General features: G+C 42.4%; 1 protein-coding gene across 1 annotated transcript in view; it reads right to left on the bottom strand.

Moving 5' to 3' along the window:
• LOC115480543 (unconventional myosin-If-like) overlaps positions 1-19,339 on the bottom strand; it is a 173,776-nt gene that overhangs the window by 98,095 nt on the left and 56,342 nt on the right. The window contains exons 11-12 of the mRNA XM_030219298.1: positions 18,750-18,830; positions 12,747-12,833 (exon numbers count right to left, since the gene is read on the bottom strand). Coding sequence (XP_030075158.1) covers positions 12,747-12,833; positions 18,750-18,830 — 168 coding nt within the window. The remainder of the gene's footprint in view (positions 1-12,746; positions 12,834-18,749; positions 18,831-19,339) is intronic.

Here is a 19,339-nt window from a genome sequence, read left to right as displayed (position 1 = left end):
TGTTAGATTACTGTAATGGTTTGCTAATGGGGATTACCGGTAACATGCTGAAGGTGCTACAAGTAGTTCAAAGCATTATAGCCCGAGTGATTAAAGGAGGTTCTCGCTATGATCATGTTACTCCAATTTTGAAATCACTGCATTGGCTCCCTGTAAAATTTCGCATTGAATTTAAAATTTTATTGCTAGTTTTTAAAATATCGAATGGTAATATTTCACCAACACTTAGTGCCACTCTAAGATGTTATCAACCTACTTGCTCTCTGAGATTATCTCAGAAACAGCTACTTGACGTGCCTTCATTTCATCAGGCTTATTTGGAAGAATGCAGATCATCTATTTTCTACATCAAAGGTCTGAAATTATAGAATGCTTTGCCCATTGAACTTCATTCAATACAAAATATGGACCAATTGAAAAAAAGCATTGAAAACTCATTTATTTCTTCAGGCTTTTGGTTCCTCTAATGTATGATATTATTTTAATACCATGTAAATTTTAATCTGCTGTATGTTTTAATTTTAGAGTAATTTTTGTATAGTTTGTTGTGTAAAGAAATAATTTTTATTGTTCTGTCCTTTTATATTTTGTATGTGATTTGTTCCATGCTTAGCAGATCCTATATAATAATTCTCACCACCAACAGGATGTGCCTGGGACCGTGCCTGCCGGAAGTGGTCTGCTAGGCAGGTACGCACTGATGTCAGTGACAGACAATTTGGCAAAGCAAAACAATCTGAGTGCTGGCCATTAGGACACAGGGTTGATAGGAGAGTTTTAAAAGACTGAAGGAACCGAAAGTGTTAAATGGGGGGAGGGGGGGAGTTGTGAACGACTGAAAGACATGCAAATTTGGGACAGGAAAACAATCTCAATGCTAGCCATTAGCACACAAGGTACATAGGAGAGTTTTAAAAGACTGAAGGAACTGAAAGTGTTGGGGGGGGGGGGGGGGGCAAGTTCTGAATGAATGAAAGAAATGACTACTACTACTACTACTACTACTATTTAGCATTTCTATAGCGCTACAAGGCGTACGCAGCGCTGCACAAACATAGAAGAAAGACAGTCCCTGCTCAAAGAGCTTACAATCTAATAGACAAAAAAATAAATAAAGTAAGCAAATCAAATCAATTAATGTGAACGGGAAGGAAGAGAGGAGGGTAGGTGGAGGCGAGTGGTTACAAGTGGTTACGAGTCAAAAGCAATGTTAAAGAGGTGGGCTTTCAGTCTAGATTTAAATGTGGCCAAGGATGGGGCAAGATGTTGGGGCTCAGAAAGTTTATTCCAGGCGTAGGGTGCAGCGAGACAGAAGGCGCGAAGTCTGGAGTTGGCAGTAGTGGAGAAGGGAACAGATAAGAAGGATTTATCCATGGAGCGGAGTGCACGGGAAGGGGTGTAGGGAAGGACAAGTGTGGAGAGATACTGGGGAGCAGCAGAGTGAGTACATTTATAGGTTAGTAGAAGAAGTTTGAACAGGATGCGAAAACGGATAGGGAGCCAGTGAAGGGTCTTGAGGAGAGGGGTAGTATGAGTAAAGCGACCCTGGCGGAAGACGAGACGGGCAGCAGAGTTTTGAACCGACTGGAGGGGGGAGAGGTGACTAAGTGGGAGGCCAGCAAGAAGCAGATTGCAGTAGTCTAAATGAGAGATGACAAGGGTGTGGATGAGGGTTTTGGTAGAGTGCTCGGAAAGAAAGGGGCGGATTTTACGGATGTTGTAAAGAAAGAAACGACAGGTCTTGGCAATCTGCTGGATATGAGCAGAGAAGGAGAGAGAAGAGTCAAAGATGACCCCAAGGTTTCGAGCTGAGGAGACAGGGAGAATGAGAGAGCCATCAACAGAAATAGAAAATGGGGGGAGTGGGGAGGTGGGTTTGGGGGAAAAATGAGAAGTTCGGTTTTGGTCATGTTTAATTTCAGATGGCGCTGAGACATCCAGACAGCAATGTCAGACAAGCACGCTGAAACTTTGGTTTGGATGCAAGGTGAGATATCAGGGGTAGAAAGGTAGATTTGGGAGTCATCAGCATAGAGATGGTAGGAAAAGCCATGGGATGAGATTAATGAACCAAGGGAAGAAGTGTAGATAGAAAAGAGGAGGGGACCAAGAACAGAACCCTGAGGTACGCCGACAAGCAGAGGGATAGAAGTAGAAGAGGATCCACCAGAGTGAACACTGAAGGTGCGGAGGGAGAGGTAGGAAGAGAACCAGGAAAGGACAGAGCCCTGGAATCCAAGTGAGGACAGGGTATCGAGAAGTATGCTGTGCTCGACAGTGTCAAAAGCAGCGGAAAGATCAAGAAGAATGAGGATGGAATATTGACCTGGATTTAGCCAGTAATAGGTCATTGGAGACTTTAGTAAGCACAGTTTCGGTTGAGTGCAGAGGGCGAAAACCAGATTGTAGTGGGTCAAGAATAGCATGTGAGGAGAGAAAATAAAGGCAGCGGCGGTGAACAGCACGCTCAAGTAATTTGGAGAGGAAAGGAAGGAGGGAGATGGATCGGTAATTAGAGGGACAAGTAGGGTCGAGTGAAGGCTTCTTAGGGAGAGGTGTGACCACAGCATGTTTAAAGGCAGCAGGGAGAGTCGCAGTGGAAAGTGAGAGGTTGAGAATGTGACAGATAAAAGGAATAAGAGCAGGAGAGATGGCATTAAGAAGGTGGGTGGGAATGGGATCAGAGGAACAGGTGGTACATTTTGAGGAAGAAAGGAGAAGTGTAGTTTCCTCAATAGTAACTTCAGGAAAGGAGGAAAGGGAATGAGGGGAAGGAGAGAGAGGGGAACGGACTAGTGGAGGGAGAGGTGGTGAGGTAGAGAAAGCAAGGTTTATCTTTTGAACCTTGTTGTGAAAGAATTCAGCAAGGGTCTGAGGAGATAATGAAGGGGGGAGGGGGCATCTTGAGGAGAGCGTTCAATGTGGTGACGAGAAGTCGAAGATTAGAGCCAAGAGAGTTGGTCAGTTGGATATAATATAATAATCCTGTTTGGCATGTAAAAGAGCAGATTGGAAGGAGGTCAGCATGAACTTAAAGTGTAAGAAATCAGCAAGGGCCCGAGATTTCCACCAGAGGCGTTCGGCGGAGCGGGTACAGGAACGTAGGTAGCGGATATTAGAAGTCAGCCAAGGTTGGGGTTTTGTACGCCTTACAGGGCGGGTCATCAAATGACAATTTAGGAGAGGAACACAATCTGAATGCTGGGCATTTGGACACAGGGTAGATAGGACATTTTTAAAAAAATGAAGGACGTGAAAGTGTTACATCTTGGGGGAGGGGTGAGGAGGAAAGCGGTGGGGTATCCGGATACTGGGCGTTAGGGCCACGGGGGTACATAGACTTTTGAAAGCCTTAAGGAACCCAAAGTGTGGGAAGGAGGAGGAAAAGGAGGGGAGGGAACGGGGTGGGGGCATTAGGAACAGGGGAGGGGGCCCTGTCACACACTCTCATTCTCACACACACACTGTCACACAGACAGTCTCACTGTGTCACACACCTTCACATTCACTCTGGCTCTCTCTCTCTCAAACATACACACTCCCAGGAAAACCTTGCTAGCGCCCGTTTCATTCGTTCCAGAAACGGGCCTTTTTTACTAGTTATAAATAAAGTTTTATTATTATTATTACTGGAATTTGAACTGGCTGCTCCTATATGATCAGTCAAGTGCTCTGACCCCTAGGATACCTCTTGTACTGAATAGCAATGCCACTTAGAATGGGGAAGCGCAAAATGCAAGCAGATGAGGTGAACAGCTCAGGGTGATAGATGCTAGTGATATGATTTGAACCTACCACACTTGAATAATAAGCCAAGTGTTCTAACCACTCCTGTACACCACCTCCTCCTCAGCGTGTCCAGTATTTTTACTGATCCACTAGGAGGGCAGCATGTTCGTGTCAGAGTATACAATTGCCAAACACAAATACTAATTAGTCTTACATAGTCCACAAATACTGTGAGGTTCAATGCAGATTGACAATATAAGAGATTCACCAGTTTTCAGGAACTAAATATTATAATAATTTAAAAACAAAAATTAAAATAAAAATGTAAAAAAATATCAAATTTCTTAACTCAATTATTTCTTAAAAAGTAAAGTCTTTAGGTACTTCCTAAACAGGAAATAACAAATTTTCCTTAAAGTAAAAGGTGAGGAATTCCATAAATGGGCATATATGTCATGACCTGCAATACAATCACAGAAGCCATCACAATAGCCTCTCTATGCATGTCATGAGGCATGTATACAGACATCAGCATGGCATGCTACACTAAGAGGTGGAGGTGGAGGCAGGAGCAGTCATGTCATATCAAACAGTAGCAGTGGCATAGGTACAGGGAGGCATAGGGACCTGGGCCCCCCCCCAAATTGGCTCTGGGGCCCCTGGTTTGGCTGGCAGGGTCCCCAACCTCGGCAGACATTTTAAAAATACGGCGGCGTTGCCCGCGGCACAGAAGAACAAAGCGAAGATGGATTAGCGGCAGAGGGCAGCAAAGAATGGGATTCACATCCCATGCTCTGCTACAAACCACCCTGGCAAAGGATGTGAAACGCAATATAGGCTCCAGCACTTTTCTTTACACCATGCCCCTATCAACTTGATGAAGATTGGCACTGCCAATCCCATAATACATCAGAATGAGTGTGGCATAAATCCTGGCACAGTCACAAATCTCCCTTCTGAAATAGAACCATGGAAGCTCTGTTTCTGCCCCAGTCTGGCAATTGTTATGATGTGTGCCCTCACTCACTTGGTTACTGTAACGGCATCTCTGGGAGCCTCTGAGGCCATACCTACATATCCCAGAGCTGCCAAGGGGTCCCAATTCTTGAGAGGGAGATTTTAGTATATGCCATAGCCCCGCCCCACTTTTCCTTGGCCCCACCTACTCTACATGGCTCCACCCCTGGCACACCTCAAACCCACGGCCATTTCAGGAAATATTTTATTTAATAGCCTAATACCCTTTTCAATTAGTTTTCAGAGGCCAAAACCTCCTGCCTCAGGTCAGTATAATGCTGTAATGGTATCTTCTCCTGACCTGAGGAAGGAAATGTTGGTCTCTGAAAGCTAATCAAAAATGTTTTAAAATCAGTGAAGGTAACACCTCATTTTCTATTTTGTGTTTTATTTGCATTTATTAAACTTTATTAACACAGCTACCAAATTACTTTATCCTAAATTAAAAATAAAATGATTTTCTTTACCTTTGTTGTCCGGCCATTTACTTTTTCTAATTGTGTTGCTCCCAGTCTCTTGATTCTGCTTTCCTTCATCTTCTCTAAACTTTCTTGCCAGGGTTTCCTGCCCATTTGTCATTTTCTCTCCTTTTTCTTTGTTTTCTTCAATATTTTTCTGACTCTCTGTCCAGATTTAATTCATTCTTACTATCCATTCTTTGATTTCCTTCTTTTTACTTCATCTACCTATGGCTTTTCATCTTTTCCTCACCCTTGTTCTCCCCATGCCCCTTCCTCTTATTCTCCAGTCTTTCACTACTCTCCCCCTTTTCATCTAGCAGCTCCCCTCTTTCTCTCCCCATTCTTCCAGTGTCTCCCCTCTTTCTTTCTGCATCCTTCCATCCAGTGTCTTCTCTCCGTTTCTCCCTACCCTTCCATCCAGTGTCTTCCCTCTTTCTCTCCCCATTCTTCCACCCATCTACCCTCTCTCCTGATCCTTCCATCTAGTGTCTCTCGCTCCCCCTCCTTCTATCTAGTGTCTCTCTATCTCTCTACCCTTTTCTGTTCAGTGTCCCATCTCTCTCTCCACATCCTTCCAGTCTCTCCCCTTTCTCTCTGCATCCTTTCATCCATCCCCCTTTCTCTCCCTATGCTTCCATCCAGTGTCTTTCTCTTCCCATCCTTCCGTTTTCCCTCTTTCTCTCCCCATACTTCCATCCGTCTTCCCTCTTTCTCTCCCCATCCTTCCATCTTTCCTCTTTCTCTCCTTATCCTTCTATCCATCTACCCCCTCTCCTGATCCTTCCATCTAACATCTACCCTCTCTCCTGATCCTTCTATTCAATGTCTCTCTCTCTATCCCCTTCTTTCCATCCAGTGTCTCTCTCTCTCTACCCTTTTCCATTCATCATGTCCCCCCTCTCTCTTCCCATCCTTCAGTCTCTCCTCTTTCTCTCCCTACCGTTTCTTCCAGTGTCTTCCCTCTTTCTGCTCTCAGCCAGAATCCCCCTCGTTCTCCCCATTCTCATCTCCAGCAGCTTCTCTCTTTCTCCAGCCCTTCTCCATATCCCCTCCTTCTCTCCTCATCTTCCCACTCTCTCCATTCTACCTCCTGCCTCCCGCTTCCCATTCCACATGATATTCGTTTCCTGGCCACTGCTGCTTCTCCTGTTGAGCAGTAGCGGCTGTGACAAAAAAAAAAAGAGCTAACAAAAACAATTTAAAAAGCAAGCGCAGTGCCGCAGCAGCCTTCAGGCATGTGCTGTCAGCTCTGCCGTTCCTCTCTCCTCTCTCTGTCCCCGGAGTGGAGCACATGTCAACAACTTCCTGCTCCAGGGGCAGAGAGAGGAGCGGCAGAAATGACAGTCCATGCTTAAAGGCTGCTGCGGCCTCGCACTTTTTTAATTTAAATTTTTGGTCACAGCCGCTGCTGCTCAACAGGAGAAGCAACAGTGGCCAGGAAATGAATACCGGGTGGAAGGGGGAGCTACCGCCGTGCTGTCTCAGCGGGAGACATTCCCGCTTTGGCGGGAGTGTGGGAGATTATCCGCCAAAGCAGGAGTCTCCGGGAGACTTGGCAGGTCTGATATCCTCTCCCCCCACAATTGTAAGCCTGTTTCTAAAGTATGAACCTCTGTGCCATGTAAGATGAGGACATGTGGTAGAGATAGCTAAGTCAACTACTCATCCCCCGGCTGCAGCTGAGTCAGAGTCAGCAGAAAGCCACTGAAAGGAGAAAGCAGAACAGAGTGCTACACCTGGAACAACTCAGTAAGTCAAGTTCTGAGAGAGCAGTAGGAAGGGGTCAGGCTCTGTTGAAAGCCCCTCATATAAGCCTGGCATGCTCCACCCATTACCTTCCAGCACAATTGTGAATGTCAGTATAGATGGGACAAGGAAGCTCCCCCAGTTTTAGAAACTTCCACCTGCAATAAAGATTATCCTAGTCGTCTGTGTTTGATTGTTCTGACCAAGTGAAAGATACGGCTTTCAAATGAGGAAATAGCTCACAGGATAGGCATCTTGTTCAACAGTAAATGATTCAACATTGAAAAAAAAAGAGTGCAGAAAAAGTCTTTTGCCAACAGTTCAGCACACTTTTATAGAAAAAAATCGGTTGTGTTTGAACACTATTTTTAACAGATGCAGAAATCAACACAGACATACCGTGCCGATTCTAGGACACGCCCAATTTTCAGCACCACTAAAATAATTTTGTTTTGCGCAGAAATACCCACACACTGATAGGTGACTTATTCACATAGTTATGGGCATGGACAAGTACCAATTAGGCGCCTCCTTATAAACATCACTTTCTAGCACAAGTCAGTATGGCTTAAAAAGCACATATGAGAAAATCCAACTTTAGCCCTGCTGAACTGCGCTTCATGGTGCAGGAAGTGATTACTAATGTTGATGTCCTGTATGGTACTACAGCAAAGGCAAGTGCCAATGCCAAACTGGCAATCTGGCATCGCATCTCCCATCGCCTCAGTGCCATCCACCATCAAAACCGTGATGTGGAGGACCTGAAGAAAAAGTGGTGATCGGAGTAAAGCCCAGAGGAAAGATATGTCCTGAAAGCAACAGGGACCCGGCAGCAATGTGTTTATAGCAGGGGCAGACTCAGCACTGATGTTAGGCGTCATTGTGTTCTGCAACATTTGCTGAACCTAGATTCAACACCGATTTGGGTCTATTTGGCACAAAAAATGTATGTCAGAGCCTAAGCTTTATAAAAATCAGAGGGGCTATGAGCAAACCTCCTTTCCTAGGGAGATAAAGGCAAACATGCAAGCACAGTCATATTCTTGATGGCATCAATCAGCTGTGACCCCAGTACAAGAGAACACTGTTTGCCCACCACTTCTGTACCTGTGGCAATGGAAGATGAAGTGAATAACTCAAGGTGATTGGTACCACTACTGGGATTTAAACCTCCCTGAATGATAAGTCAACTGTTATAACCACTAGAGTACCTCATCTACTACATAGCCTAATGTCTTAGTCATCAGATTCTGTACAGCTCCATTAGGAATGCAGCATGTTCAAGTCAGACACTAAGATTGCCATTTCCATATATGTCATGCCCTGGAAATAAGATACTGTGGAATGTGGAGATGGAGACAGGAGGAGTGGTGTAATAAAGTAATGTAATGTCCCACTGTGCATAGCAAGATAGCATTGTGAGACATCTGTCATGTGCTTACCATTCAACCTCCCTCTCCCTCACCCTTCTCACCACTTGTTTCCATACAGACAGGAGGCTTTAGTAAAGCAAACTTTACCACCAAATGATCTCTTAGAGGCCTCTTACAGAACAGGTCCTATAAAGTATCAATACTCAGTATACATTTGTCCCCCACCTACCACACCCAGGAGACACATTAAACAGTCTGGGTTTCCCAGAACACACATTTCTCAATGGGATCGGTCTGTGCCACAAAGAAAAACCTATCTGCCCCTGGTTGTCTCACAATCTAACTCTATCCTGCAAAGTTAGGTGACATGTGTAGGCTGACCAGCTGCTACAGCTAGACTTGAACCCAGGTTGGTAGCTTCAGAAACTGCTTTGCAAACTATTAGACTACAGTAGCAGGCTAGATACCAAGCTTTTCATTGAGGAAACACCTTCCAGCACTGTTGAGAATGTCAGTAGTGCTGTGACCAGGAAGCTCCCCCAATTCTACAGAAACAGCCAGTTATTCAGATGAACCTGGACAAATGTCAGTGTTTGTTGTGACCAAATGAAAGACATGCCTTGCAAAAGAGCAAATATGTCAGAACCCTAACCTACAACAACAGGAAACCCCAAAGGAAAGATATCCTATTCAACAATAGCAGATGAACTCAAAGGTGTCATTTGTAGAATAATGTCTACTACCAGTATCCGTGTACAACTGTTAGGTTGAATTTAGAAATTGATTGATCGTCATTAATGTGAGATATTGAAACTTGTGTTCTGAATGACTGTATTGAGGATGCCTTACTCTTGATTGGCTAGTTCTCTAATTTCTTTTTTTTTTTTTTTTTTTTTAATAAAAAGACACAGACTTCAGTTTGAAAATTACCTTAGAAGCAGAAGGCAAATGTATTGGGACCTTTTGATATTATGAATTAGCCCTGAAGCAGAGAGAATTCCCTCAAAACCTGATATTATGCTGGCTTAAAATATGTCTGTTCTGAGTTTATGATTGAGATGAAAATTTATTATTGGCTATCAAGAAGTTTGAAATTTAATTTTGAACCCAATATTCAGCTGGCGATGGTCAGTATTTTGCTGACGGCTGACGGCTTTATCCCTGAATATTGAATGCCGGAGCAATGTCCAGGCACCTGAATTGAATATCCAGACATACATGGCTGGAAAAAACTTATCTGGTTAAGTGTGATATTCAGCACTTAACTGGTTAAGACGATTGGCATAAAGATAGGACTGTGTTTTATGCGGTCCTATTTATGCGATTACTTCGCCCACAGACTACCCACAAAATAGCTGGTTATGGCTTAGGCACTAACCGGGTAAATTCAGTGGCACCATCCAAGCATGTGCTGCAGAATATCCACAGCTAGCCTGGACAAGTGATTTAAACTGCCAGGCAGGGGCAGATTGACCATTCGGGCAACCAGAGCCTCTAGGGGGCCCAGAGGCTCTGCCCGGATGCCCGCCGCACACTACAGCTTATCCTCTAACAGTGCGTGCAACTTAATTGTTTAACTAGCTAATCAGCACTGTTAATTTGAATGTTAACAAGGAATTATCAGCACTAATTGGCATTAATTATGATAGTCGCTAAGGGGTCCTTTTACAAAGGTGAGCTAGTATTTTTCACTCACTCTAAAAATAAGGAAGGACTAAATGTTAGATGCCCAAATATTTCTATGGGCATCTCTAGCATTTAGCACTCGCTAATCATTAGCACACACTAAAACCGCTAGCATGCCTTTGTAAAAGACCCCCTAAGTGTATTCTGTAATGTGGTGCGCATAACTTCTAAGTCACATAGTTGAAAAGGGGGTGTGGCCATGGTGGGGTGTGGGCGTTTCTAAAATCTATGCGTGTTGTTATAGAATACACCCGCTCTGTGTCTAATTTAGGCGTTGGGATTTACACCAAGTAAAACATGACATGATTTGGTCATGTGGGAAGGTGCCCGGCATAATTCTATACACCACATGGAAATTTAAGCCTATTCTATAAAATTTAGGCATACTATAGAGAATACACCTAGGTGTATTTTTTTTCCGAGTGGAATTTTCAAACGCCATATATAGAATCTAGCCCTATATGCATAAATTTTGAAATGGATAAAAAGAACTAAGGGGTCCGTTTTTCTCACTTACCAGGGACCTTTTTACTGCAGTGGGTAAAAAGCCCCCAGACAAATATGGCCATGAGGAAAGAGAACTCTTACCGCGTGGCCATGCAGTGGGGAACCCTTACCGCCACCCACTGAGATGGTGATAAGGGTTCTTGCAGTAACCCAGTGGTAACTGAGCAGTGTGTGGCGATGCCCGATTTCCGACGGGTTACCGCCATGCAAGCTATTTCCAGGGTTTTTCTTTTTTCCCCAGAAATGGCGCACGCTCAGGGCGGAACTACCATCGGTGGCCACATTGGGCCGGCGGTAGTCCCGATTTAGTGTTCGGTAAGCCCAAAAAGACCCTCTCAGTTTTTGAACACAACTGCACAAGATTGCACATTGAACTCTTTATTAAGATATCTAGAACCAATGATTATACTTTTGGATCACACTAATATTAAGATGCTTCTCATATGTGACCATACATTTATAAAAACCTCACTCTAAAATTTTAAGACTACTGGAAATCATTATTACTATTAGCATCTGCAGTTTACATGCAAAGCTTCTGTTTCAAATGATTTTTGCAACTGTGTTTGGAGCCTCAAGCCTTTACAGTAAAATCATATTTCACCATCCAGGGTGTGGCACACATTTTACACCAAATTCTATGAAAGGCACCAAAAGATTATCGCCGAAAAAAATAGAACAGCGCTATTCTATAAATGGCACTCAAAGTTATGCCATAAGAGTCCAATAGGCCTTAATTAACTATCAATACAATTACTGTAGATTAATCGATGAAATCTCATAACTAGACCATTCTGCAATTTGGATTTTATAATAAATTTCTTTCTAGGTAAAGGACCTTCAGAGGTGAGCTTCCGTTCAGCAGATTTTCTCAAATATATGGAAGTAGGTATTACACCTTATATCATCATCTGTCCTAGGCCTGGCAGGGTGTCTCAGTGGTCCTGTTCTTGCCTACATTAGGTGTGGATCCCCCTTCTTCTATAACAGCATGCATAAATTGCGGGAACACCTCTGATCCACCCACAATCTTCCTATGGTCATGCCCCCTTTATGGAGCTGTGCTTAAATTCCAGGTGTGTAAATATGCATGTGTAAATTTAAATTAATGCCAATTGCTAGGACCCAGTTATTGGTGCTAATTGGCTCATTATTCAGTTAGGGGTCCTTTCACTAAGCTGCAGTAAAAATTGGCCTGTGGTACCTTGGATGCATGAATTTTTTTTTTTTTTTGTTACATTTGTACCCTGCACTTTCCCACTCACGGCAGGCTCAATGTGTCTTACATGGGGCAATGGAGGGTTAAGTGACTTGCCCAGAGTCACAAGGAGCTGCCTGTGCCTAAAGTGGGAATTGAACTCAGTTCCTCAGGATCAAAGTCCACCACCCTAACCACTAGGCCACAAATTGGCACGCACTGGGCCAATTTTTACCTTGGCTAGAAAAAAAGACTTTTTTTTAATGGGGCAGTAAAATCAAAAGTAGCATGTGGCTATTTAATTCCTGAGCCCTTACCGCCACCCATTGACCTAGCGGTAATCATGCAGCGCACACCGATGTGGCCACGCTGCTGATTACCACTGGGAATGCCACCATGGGAAACAGTGCGCTCCAACTTCAAAAATACTGCCGGGTGCCTGCGCTACCCCGGTGGTAGTATCAATTTAGCACTCGCTACCCGTGTGTTAGCCCTACCGCTGCTTAGTAAAATAGTCCCTTAAATTATGCACATGCCCAAATTTGCGTGGGCAATTTTTAGCACCATTTATACAATTTGGGGATTTGTGACTAGTAAATCAATCCTGATCTGAACTGTGATGTGGCCGCACTGGGTTCTATAGTTCTCAACAGGTTGATTCAGTTCTGGTTTTAACCTTGATTTCTCTTTTGCATGCTCATATCCATGCAGTGGGGTACAAATCAGGACTGGATCAACCTGTCCTGAAAATCTGGAGCCAGGTGGCAACTGTAATGGGCACCCACACCTGCAAGGACCATGACTCAAGGACCAGTCAGAAATGGCTCCTCTACGTGCAGGCAACCAGCGTTAAGGAAGTCACTGGGACACTGGGGATGGGGCATCCACAGATAAGAAAGGAACTGGGTGCTGCAACTCTTGTTGGGCTATCATGAGAGGCGCCATCACTTGCTCTACCATGAATTTCTCACATTATCCACATTGATTGTTCTCTGCTCAGTTGTTTCATGTTGAATATTTGCATGTTACCTGCTCGGCTTTCAGCGTTAGCTCTATGAAAATCTGCTGCAGCTTCTCATTCACAAAGTTGATGCAAAATTGTTCAAAACCATTTCTCTAAAGGTAGAAAAAGAACTGTAAAACATTGTACATTAATTTTAAAATCTTTTAACACTTTTTCTGCATGTTGTAGGTCATTGGTGGGGAGATGGAGAGCCATACAGCATATACATACAGCATGCATCATAATTATAGTACACATCCTATATGTGTTGCACAGATCCTATATACATTGGGCCAGATTCTATATATGGCGCCTAGAAAATCCCTGCGGAAAACATTTCCACCTAAGTGTATTCTATAAGCGGTGCCAATATTTAGGCACAGTAAATAGATTACGCTTAGTTGATATTCTAGTGCCTAAAACTACATGCCTCCATTTTCACCAACGAAAACATGGCATAAATCCTGGCGTAGACAGCCATATTCTATAACAACATGTACAAATTTTGGAACACCCATGAAATGCCCATTTCCCCGCCTATAACCATGCCCCTTTTTGTCTGCATGCATCAAAATTTAGGTGTAGTGCATTACAGACTATGCTTAGGGAGTTGTGCATGTAAATTCTAATTTTCACCAATTAGTGCTCATTATTGCTTGTTAAGTGTTATTAACAATGTTAATTGGCTTGTTAAGCCAATTAAGTTGCATGTGTTGTTACAGAATACGCTTGGATTTTGACATGGAATGATAGGCGTGCTATATAGAATCCGGGGGATAGTATGCTTCTCAGACATATGTAGCATACATCCAATATGAAACACATAATCCACATGTGTAAATCATCCCCAAAGCATATGTGGCCACAAGCTACTGCACAGTCTATTGTAGATGGAGCTAAGGAGCAGTGATGAACTTAATGTGGAGTTCTCAGAATTATTTCAGAGTTACCATCTTACACAGGTCAACTCAAAGAGACTGATCTAATCCTTGCTTTCCTCCTCTGAATGCATAGAGATATCATTCTGATTCCATAGGTCCTTTGGTATCACTTGACGTGAGAAGCTATCCTTCAGCCAAGCAACTCTGTCCCAGATATATGGATAGATCCTACCCACTCTAGCATATGGCAACAGATTTAAATACGTAAACATGTACACTCTGGAGGACAGGTATGAAAGGAACAATAGGATAGAAATATTTAAATATCTCCAAGGTATCAATACACAGGAGTAAGGCCACTTTCAATGAAAGGGAGGCTTTGGAACAAGGGGGTCAAAGGATGAGGATGAAAGGGGGCAGATGAAGGAGAAAAGTTAGGAAATATATTTTTACAGAAGGGGTAATGGACATGTGAAACAGCTTCTCAGCAGTGGTATTGGAGAAATAAACAATATCAGATTCAAAAAAGCATTGGACAAGCAAGCAGGATCTCTGAGGGAGAAGAAGTGGTTATAGTGGTTACTGGCTGCCTTGGGGGGCGGTCTTCTCAGTCTCCACCTGATGAGTTGACTCATCAGTCATTCTGGGCCAGTTCAGAGGGATTAAGGGAAAGCAAATTAGCAGGTAAAACCTAATTTCTCTTTATAATCCAGCTGAAAGCAGGTATATATAAAATTACATATGTACAACATAAAATTGGTGTTCTGTGACACAGGAATTTTAAGTTCAATCTGCACTTTTTACTTTTAGATCTTTTGTGCTTATCCTTTGCCACCTTAGTTTGACCACAGCACCCACCCCACAATGGTGTTCTATGCTTCCACCACTGTTTCTTCATTTTCTCACATTTGTCCATCTTTCACAGCTTTATACTATGATAGAACTTCTGTTCCTGTCACCTTAAACAGATTTACTGCTCATGCATTAATACCTTTAAGATAATGAAATTTCTAATCTGTCTTGTTTTTTAATATGTATGTATCGCAGATGTGACTTAATTATTTGTAACAGAGGTATGATTATAATCCACTTTGAATTAATGGCTAAGTGGAATAGAAGTGTATAAATCATATTACATTGCCTCTTACAGTGTACATATTTTGTAACTTCATCTCATAAGGCTAGCTGCTTCTGATGCAGGCATTGCACAGTTTCATAGCCCTTGTCTCCACTACCTCAGAGCCGGTGGGGGGAGGCGGGGCTGGTGGTTGGGAGGCGGGGCTAGTGCTGGGCAAGACTTCTACGGTCTGTGCCCTGAAAATGGCAGATACAAATCAAGGTAAGGTATACACAAAAAGTAGCACATATGAGTTTATCTTGTTGGGCAGACTGGATGGACCGTGCAGGTCTTTTTCTGCCGTCAACTACCGTTACTATGTTCTTGTCTCAAGGAAGGAGTGTATCCTTAGCAATGTAGGCAGAATAACTGAGCAAGCTACATGGATTGGATGGTCTGTCTATCATTTGCATTGCTCTGTAGGAAAATAAATGCCTACATACACTTCATCTCATGATACTCTGAGGCCAAAGAGAAATTCTTGGTTTGCAAAGATCAATATATAATGTTAGACTGCTAATGTCTCAACATGTTAAGTAAATCCCCCTTCTTTATATTCTGTTTTCTAATTCCTCTTACTCTTACCTATCTATATGTTAACCATCTCTCTGACCTCATGTGCAACTTTCTTTAAATTAGTTGCCTTAGAGGGGCATAATCGAAAGGCTCCGGCCATCTCTATGGGCGGCCATCTCCGGCGCAGGCGCCACAAGCGGGTGGAGCCAACCGTATTTTCAAAAAAGATGGCCAGCCATCTTTTTCTTCGCTAATACGGTTGGGCCCTGCCAAATGTCAAAGTTTGCCGGGTTTGAGGTGGCACGCATCAGTTTTTGGCCATAATGGAAAAAAATGCTGGCAATCTCAAACCCGGTGAAATGCACAACCCATATATATTGGATTGGTCTGGAAGGACTAAGGGAAAGAAAATTAACAAAATTAAGAATAATTTCTCCTTTGTGCACTTCTCTGCATGTGCACATATAATAATAGCTTCCTTGGCTTGGATTTAAATGTGCTGTGCACTGTCTGCAGTACATTTTGCATACAGTTAGCTTCTATGCAAAATCTCTTTCTACACAGGGCACACACAAAACCATGTGCAAAAGCCTAGTGTACTTTATTGCATCAGCCCCCCCCCCCCCCATGAACAATACAATTCCATCCATTCCTATGTTCGGTCAAGAGCTTAAACAAAATAATTTCAACAGGAAATCATACCCACCAATCTCTTTTTCTTCCAATAATTGATCTGACATGTTACTTATACAACAACAAATGCTGTTATAAATCTGTTCACGCTTTCCAAAAATTCTAGGACTAGGGGGCATGTGATGAAACTACAGTGTAGTAAATTTAAAACAAATCGGAGAAATTTTTCTTCACCCAACGCGTAATTAAACTCTGGAATTCGTTGCCGGACAATGTGGTGAAGGCGGTTAGCTTGGCAGAGTTTAAAAGGGGGTTAGACGGTTTCCTAAAGGACAAGTCCATAAACCACTACTAAATGGACTTGGGAAAAATCCACAATTCCGGGAATAACATGTATAGAATTTTTGTACGTTTGGGAAGCTTGCCAGGTGCCCTTGGCCTGGATTGGCCACTGTTGTGGACAGGATGCTGGGCTCGATGGACCTTTGGTCTTTTCCCAGTGTGGCATTACTTATGTACTTATGTACTTATACGTAAGATATCTGCTTTTATAACCTATATAGGCCTTGAACTGGTAAAGTCAAGCTTTCCCTAAGAAAAGTAAGACTACATCTCCATACATATAATGGGGCAAAAACTGGAATGGATCACCTTCTCTAGGTTGATCTGGGTAAGGTGACATACTTTTGAAAGGAAGATGTAGAGTTAGACTCTGAATCCTCAGATTTCACAGCTTTCCTCTAACCAAATTCAAGGCCGACTCTGCCATCCTAGGCAGACACCTACCCTACCTAGTGGCAGAGTTTGAGGGTAGTGGCACAGCTCTGTCACTAACCAGAATCTTCCTCTTGCTGGGCTTTTCCCAAGTTAAAAAGGAGTGAGCACTGTACAGACCCTGTAAGCACAGGCCTATGCTGAAACACTACCTTGTTTTGCTCTCCCCTCAAGGCAGAGTTCCTGTTGGAGGGAGGAAGGACACACCAGAGCTTCAGCATGAGCCTGTCTTACAGGACCCACACAATGCTCAGTTCTCTTGTGGCTGGCACAGGAGGAGGTTGGGAGGGGAGGGGGACAGCAGTGGCCCAGAAGCAGGAAGGGGAAGGGTAGGAGACAAATGCTAGAAATGGGATTGTGTAGGAAAGGAGAGATCCTGGCCAGCTTTGAGGAAGGAGGGGAAGGGGAGATACTGGCCTCCTTGGGGGGGGGGGGAGGGTAGAAAGGGGAAGTGGAGATGCTGGCCATGGGGGGAGTAGAGATGGGAAGGGGAGATGTAAGCTATGGGGGAGGGATGAGGTAGAGAAGGGTGGAGGAGATGCTAAGAACCTGGGAGCATGAAATGCTAAACTATGGAGGGAGGGTGGTGAGATCTTGAGTTGCTGGGGCCGGGAAGGGGGGGCTCATAGTTGAAGGTTTGTCTAGGGTGTCTGATGCCCTTGGGCTGGCCAGACACAGATTGCTAAGTGAGCATAATGGCCCTCATTTAGGATTTTTCAGCAGTTTTACATTTCCTTTTTAGCATGCATTATTTGTAAATGCATATGTTTTATTGTTAATAATAGTAAGAAGAAATCCACCAGCAGGCGGAGAACTCAAAACGCCCCACGGTAAAAACAACAAGACAAAGAAAGTGGGAGGGCGACAAAGGATACCAGAAACAGGAGGATGTTCCTTAATGAAAAGTTTATTAAATGATTGAAGACTCGACACAACGTCGTGTTTCGGCCTTCAGGCCTGCATCAGGAGTCTATGAAAACATATATATATATATATATATATATATATATATATATATATATATATATATATATATATATATATATATATATATATATATATAGGGTGAAAACAATAATAAATGAATACAATACACAGATATTTGTAAAAAACTTAAAATAAAGAAATAATTTGTAAAAAACTTAAAATAAAGTTCTTAATAATGCGTTCTGCTTTTTAGTTAACTGTATTTACAAATATTTCATCATTGTTATAAGCTCACATATGCATGTGACTTAAATATCTCCTGTCTCCAACACCTTATATAATTGTCTTACATATTTAATTGAGTTTATTATCTTTTAAAATTAAAAAAATTTTTTTTAATTTATTTGTGTGTATTATATATTCTTTTATTACATACAAACGCATGTCTTTGACAGCAATCTTGACTTAATCTGACAGATTTTATTTGTCTCATATACATATTTATTGTTTTCAACACTCTATTTTAAACAACTATATACCATATACAAGAGTCATATATATTTAATTAAAATAACCACCTTTTAGATGTATATTTCTTTATTTTAAGTTTTTTTTACAAATATCTGTGTATTGTATTCATTTATTATTGTTTTCACCCTATATATGTGTGTGTTTTCATAGACTCCTGATGCAGGCCTGACGGCCGAAACACGACATTGTGTCGAGTCTTCAATCATTTAATAAACTTTTCATTAAGGAACATCCTCCTGTTTCTGGTATCTTTGGTCGCCCTCCCACTTTCTTTGTCTTATTGTTAATAATAATAAGCACAATTGCTCATTGCAAACTCTAAATCTATACAAAATGAAATGAAAAAGAAAGAATTTTGTCATGCCTTTCGTTATGAAACAGAATGAAACAAACCTGTTTCATTGCATTTTTCTTTCAAAATAAATGCACAAACGTGACAATGACTGCACACTATAAATTAATATAAAGCCAATACAATATTACCAGATTACACTAGCATGACTAGTGATCAGCCACTCAAATAATTTTATTAAATATATTCTCAGCCTGTGGATAAGTAGGGCAAAAGCATATAATGAAGCTATTAATTTTGCATAGGCATTTGCTCAGCAGTAAGTTCTTTCGGTAACATCTTGAAATGCAACAGGTACCTGAAAGATCTCAAATCCATAGATATCCAGCACCCCAATACTGTACTCCTGGTGAGGCTTCTGCATGGCCCTGTTAATGGACTGAGAGGGAGAGTGGAACATGTGAAATGAAAACGTATATTTGTTGGTAGACATTGTTTACAGATAGTTTTATTAACTTTCCTAAACATTTATTATATATTGGTATTCCACCTTCTGCAAAATGTTTAACATATCACAAAATTCATATATAGATACTTACAATACATACTATAAAAAGAAAAATACAATAGGGGTTGATATTCAGACTGCAGTAGTTAGCCTGGCTAATTCCTGTGGTCGTTGGTAATACCGGATATGCAATGACAGGCCATTTCTGGTGATCGGCATTGAATAACCGGTTTATTTTTGGCCAGTTTGAACTTAACCAGCCAAGCCAATATTCAGTGGTGGCTGGTTAAGTTCAAACTGGCCAAAGATATTTCAGGTATACACGTGACCAAACATGGCCGCCAAACCCATGCTGAAAATCGGAGGAAAGCCTATCCACTAGCCGCTAACTGGCGATATTCAGCAGGAGACAGCTGGCTATCTCCCACTGAATATCGCCA

Source organism: Microcaecilia unicolor, chromosome 11 (genome assembly GCF_901765095.1).
Source record: "Microcaecilia unicolor chromosome 11, aMicUni1.1, whole genome shotgun sequence".
NCBI classification, from domain to species: Eukaryota; Metazoa; Chordata; class Amphibia; order Gymnophiona; family Siphonopidae; genus Microcaecilia; species Microcaecilia unicolor.
Note: the sequence above shows the minus strand (reverse complement) of the source record. Positions and strands in the feature narration are given on the sequence as shown.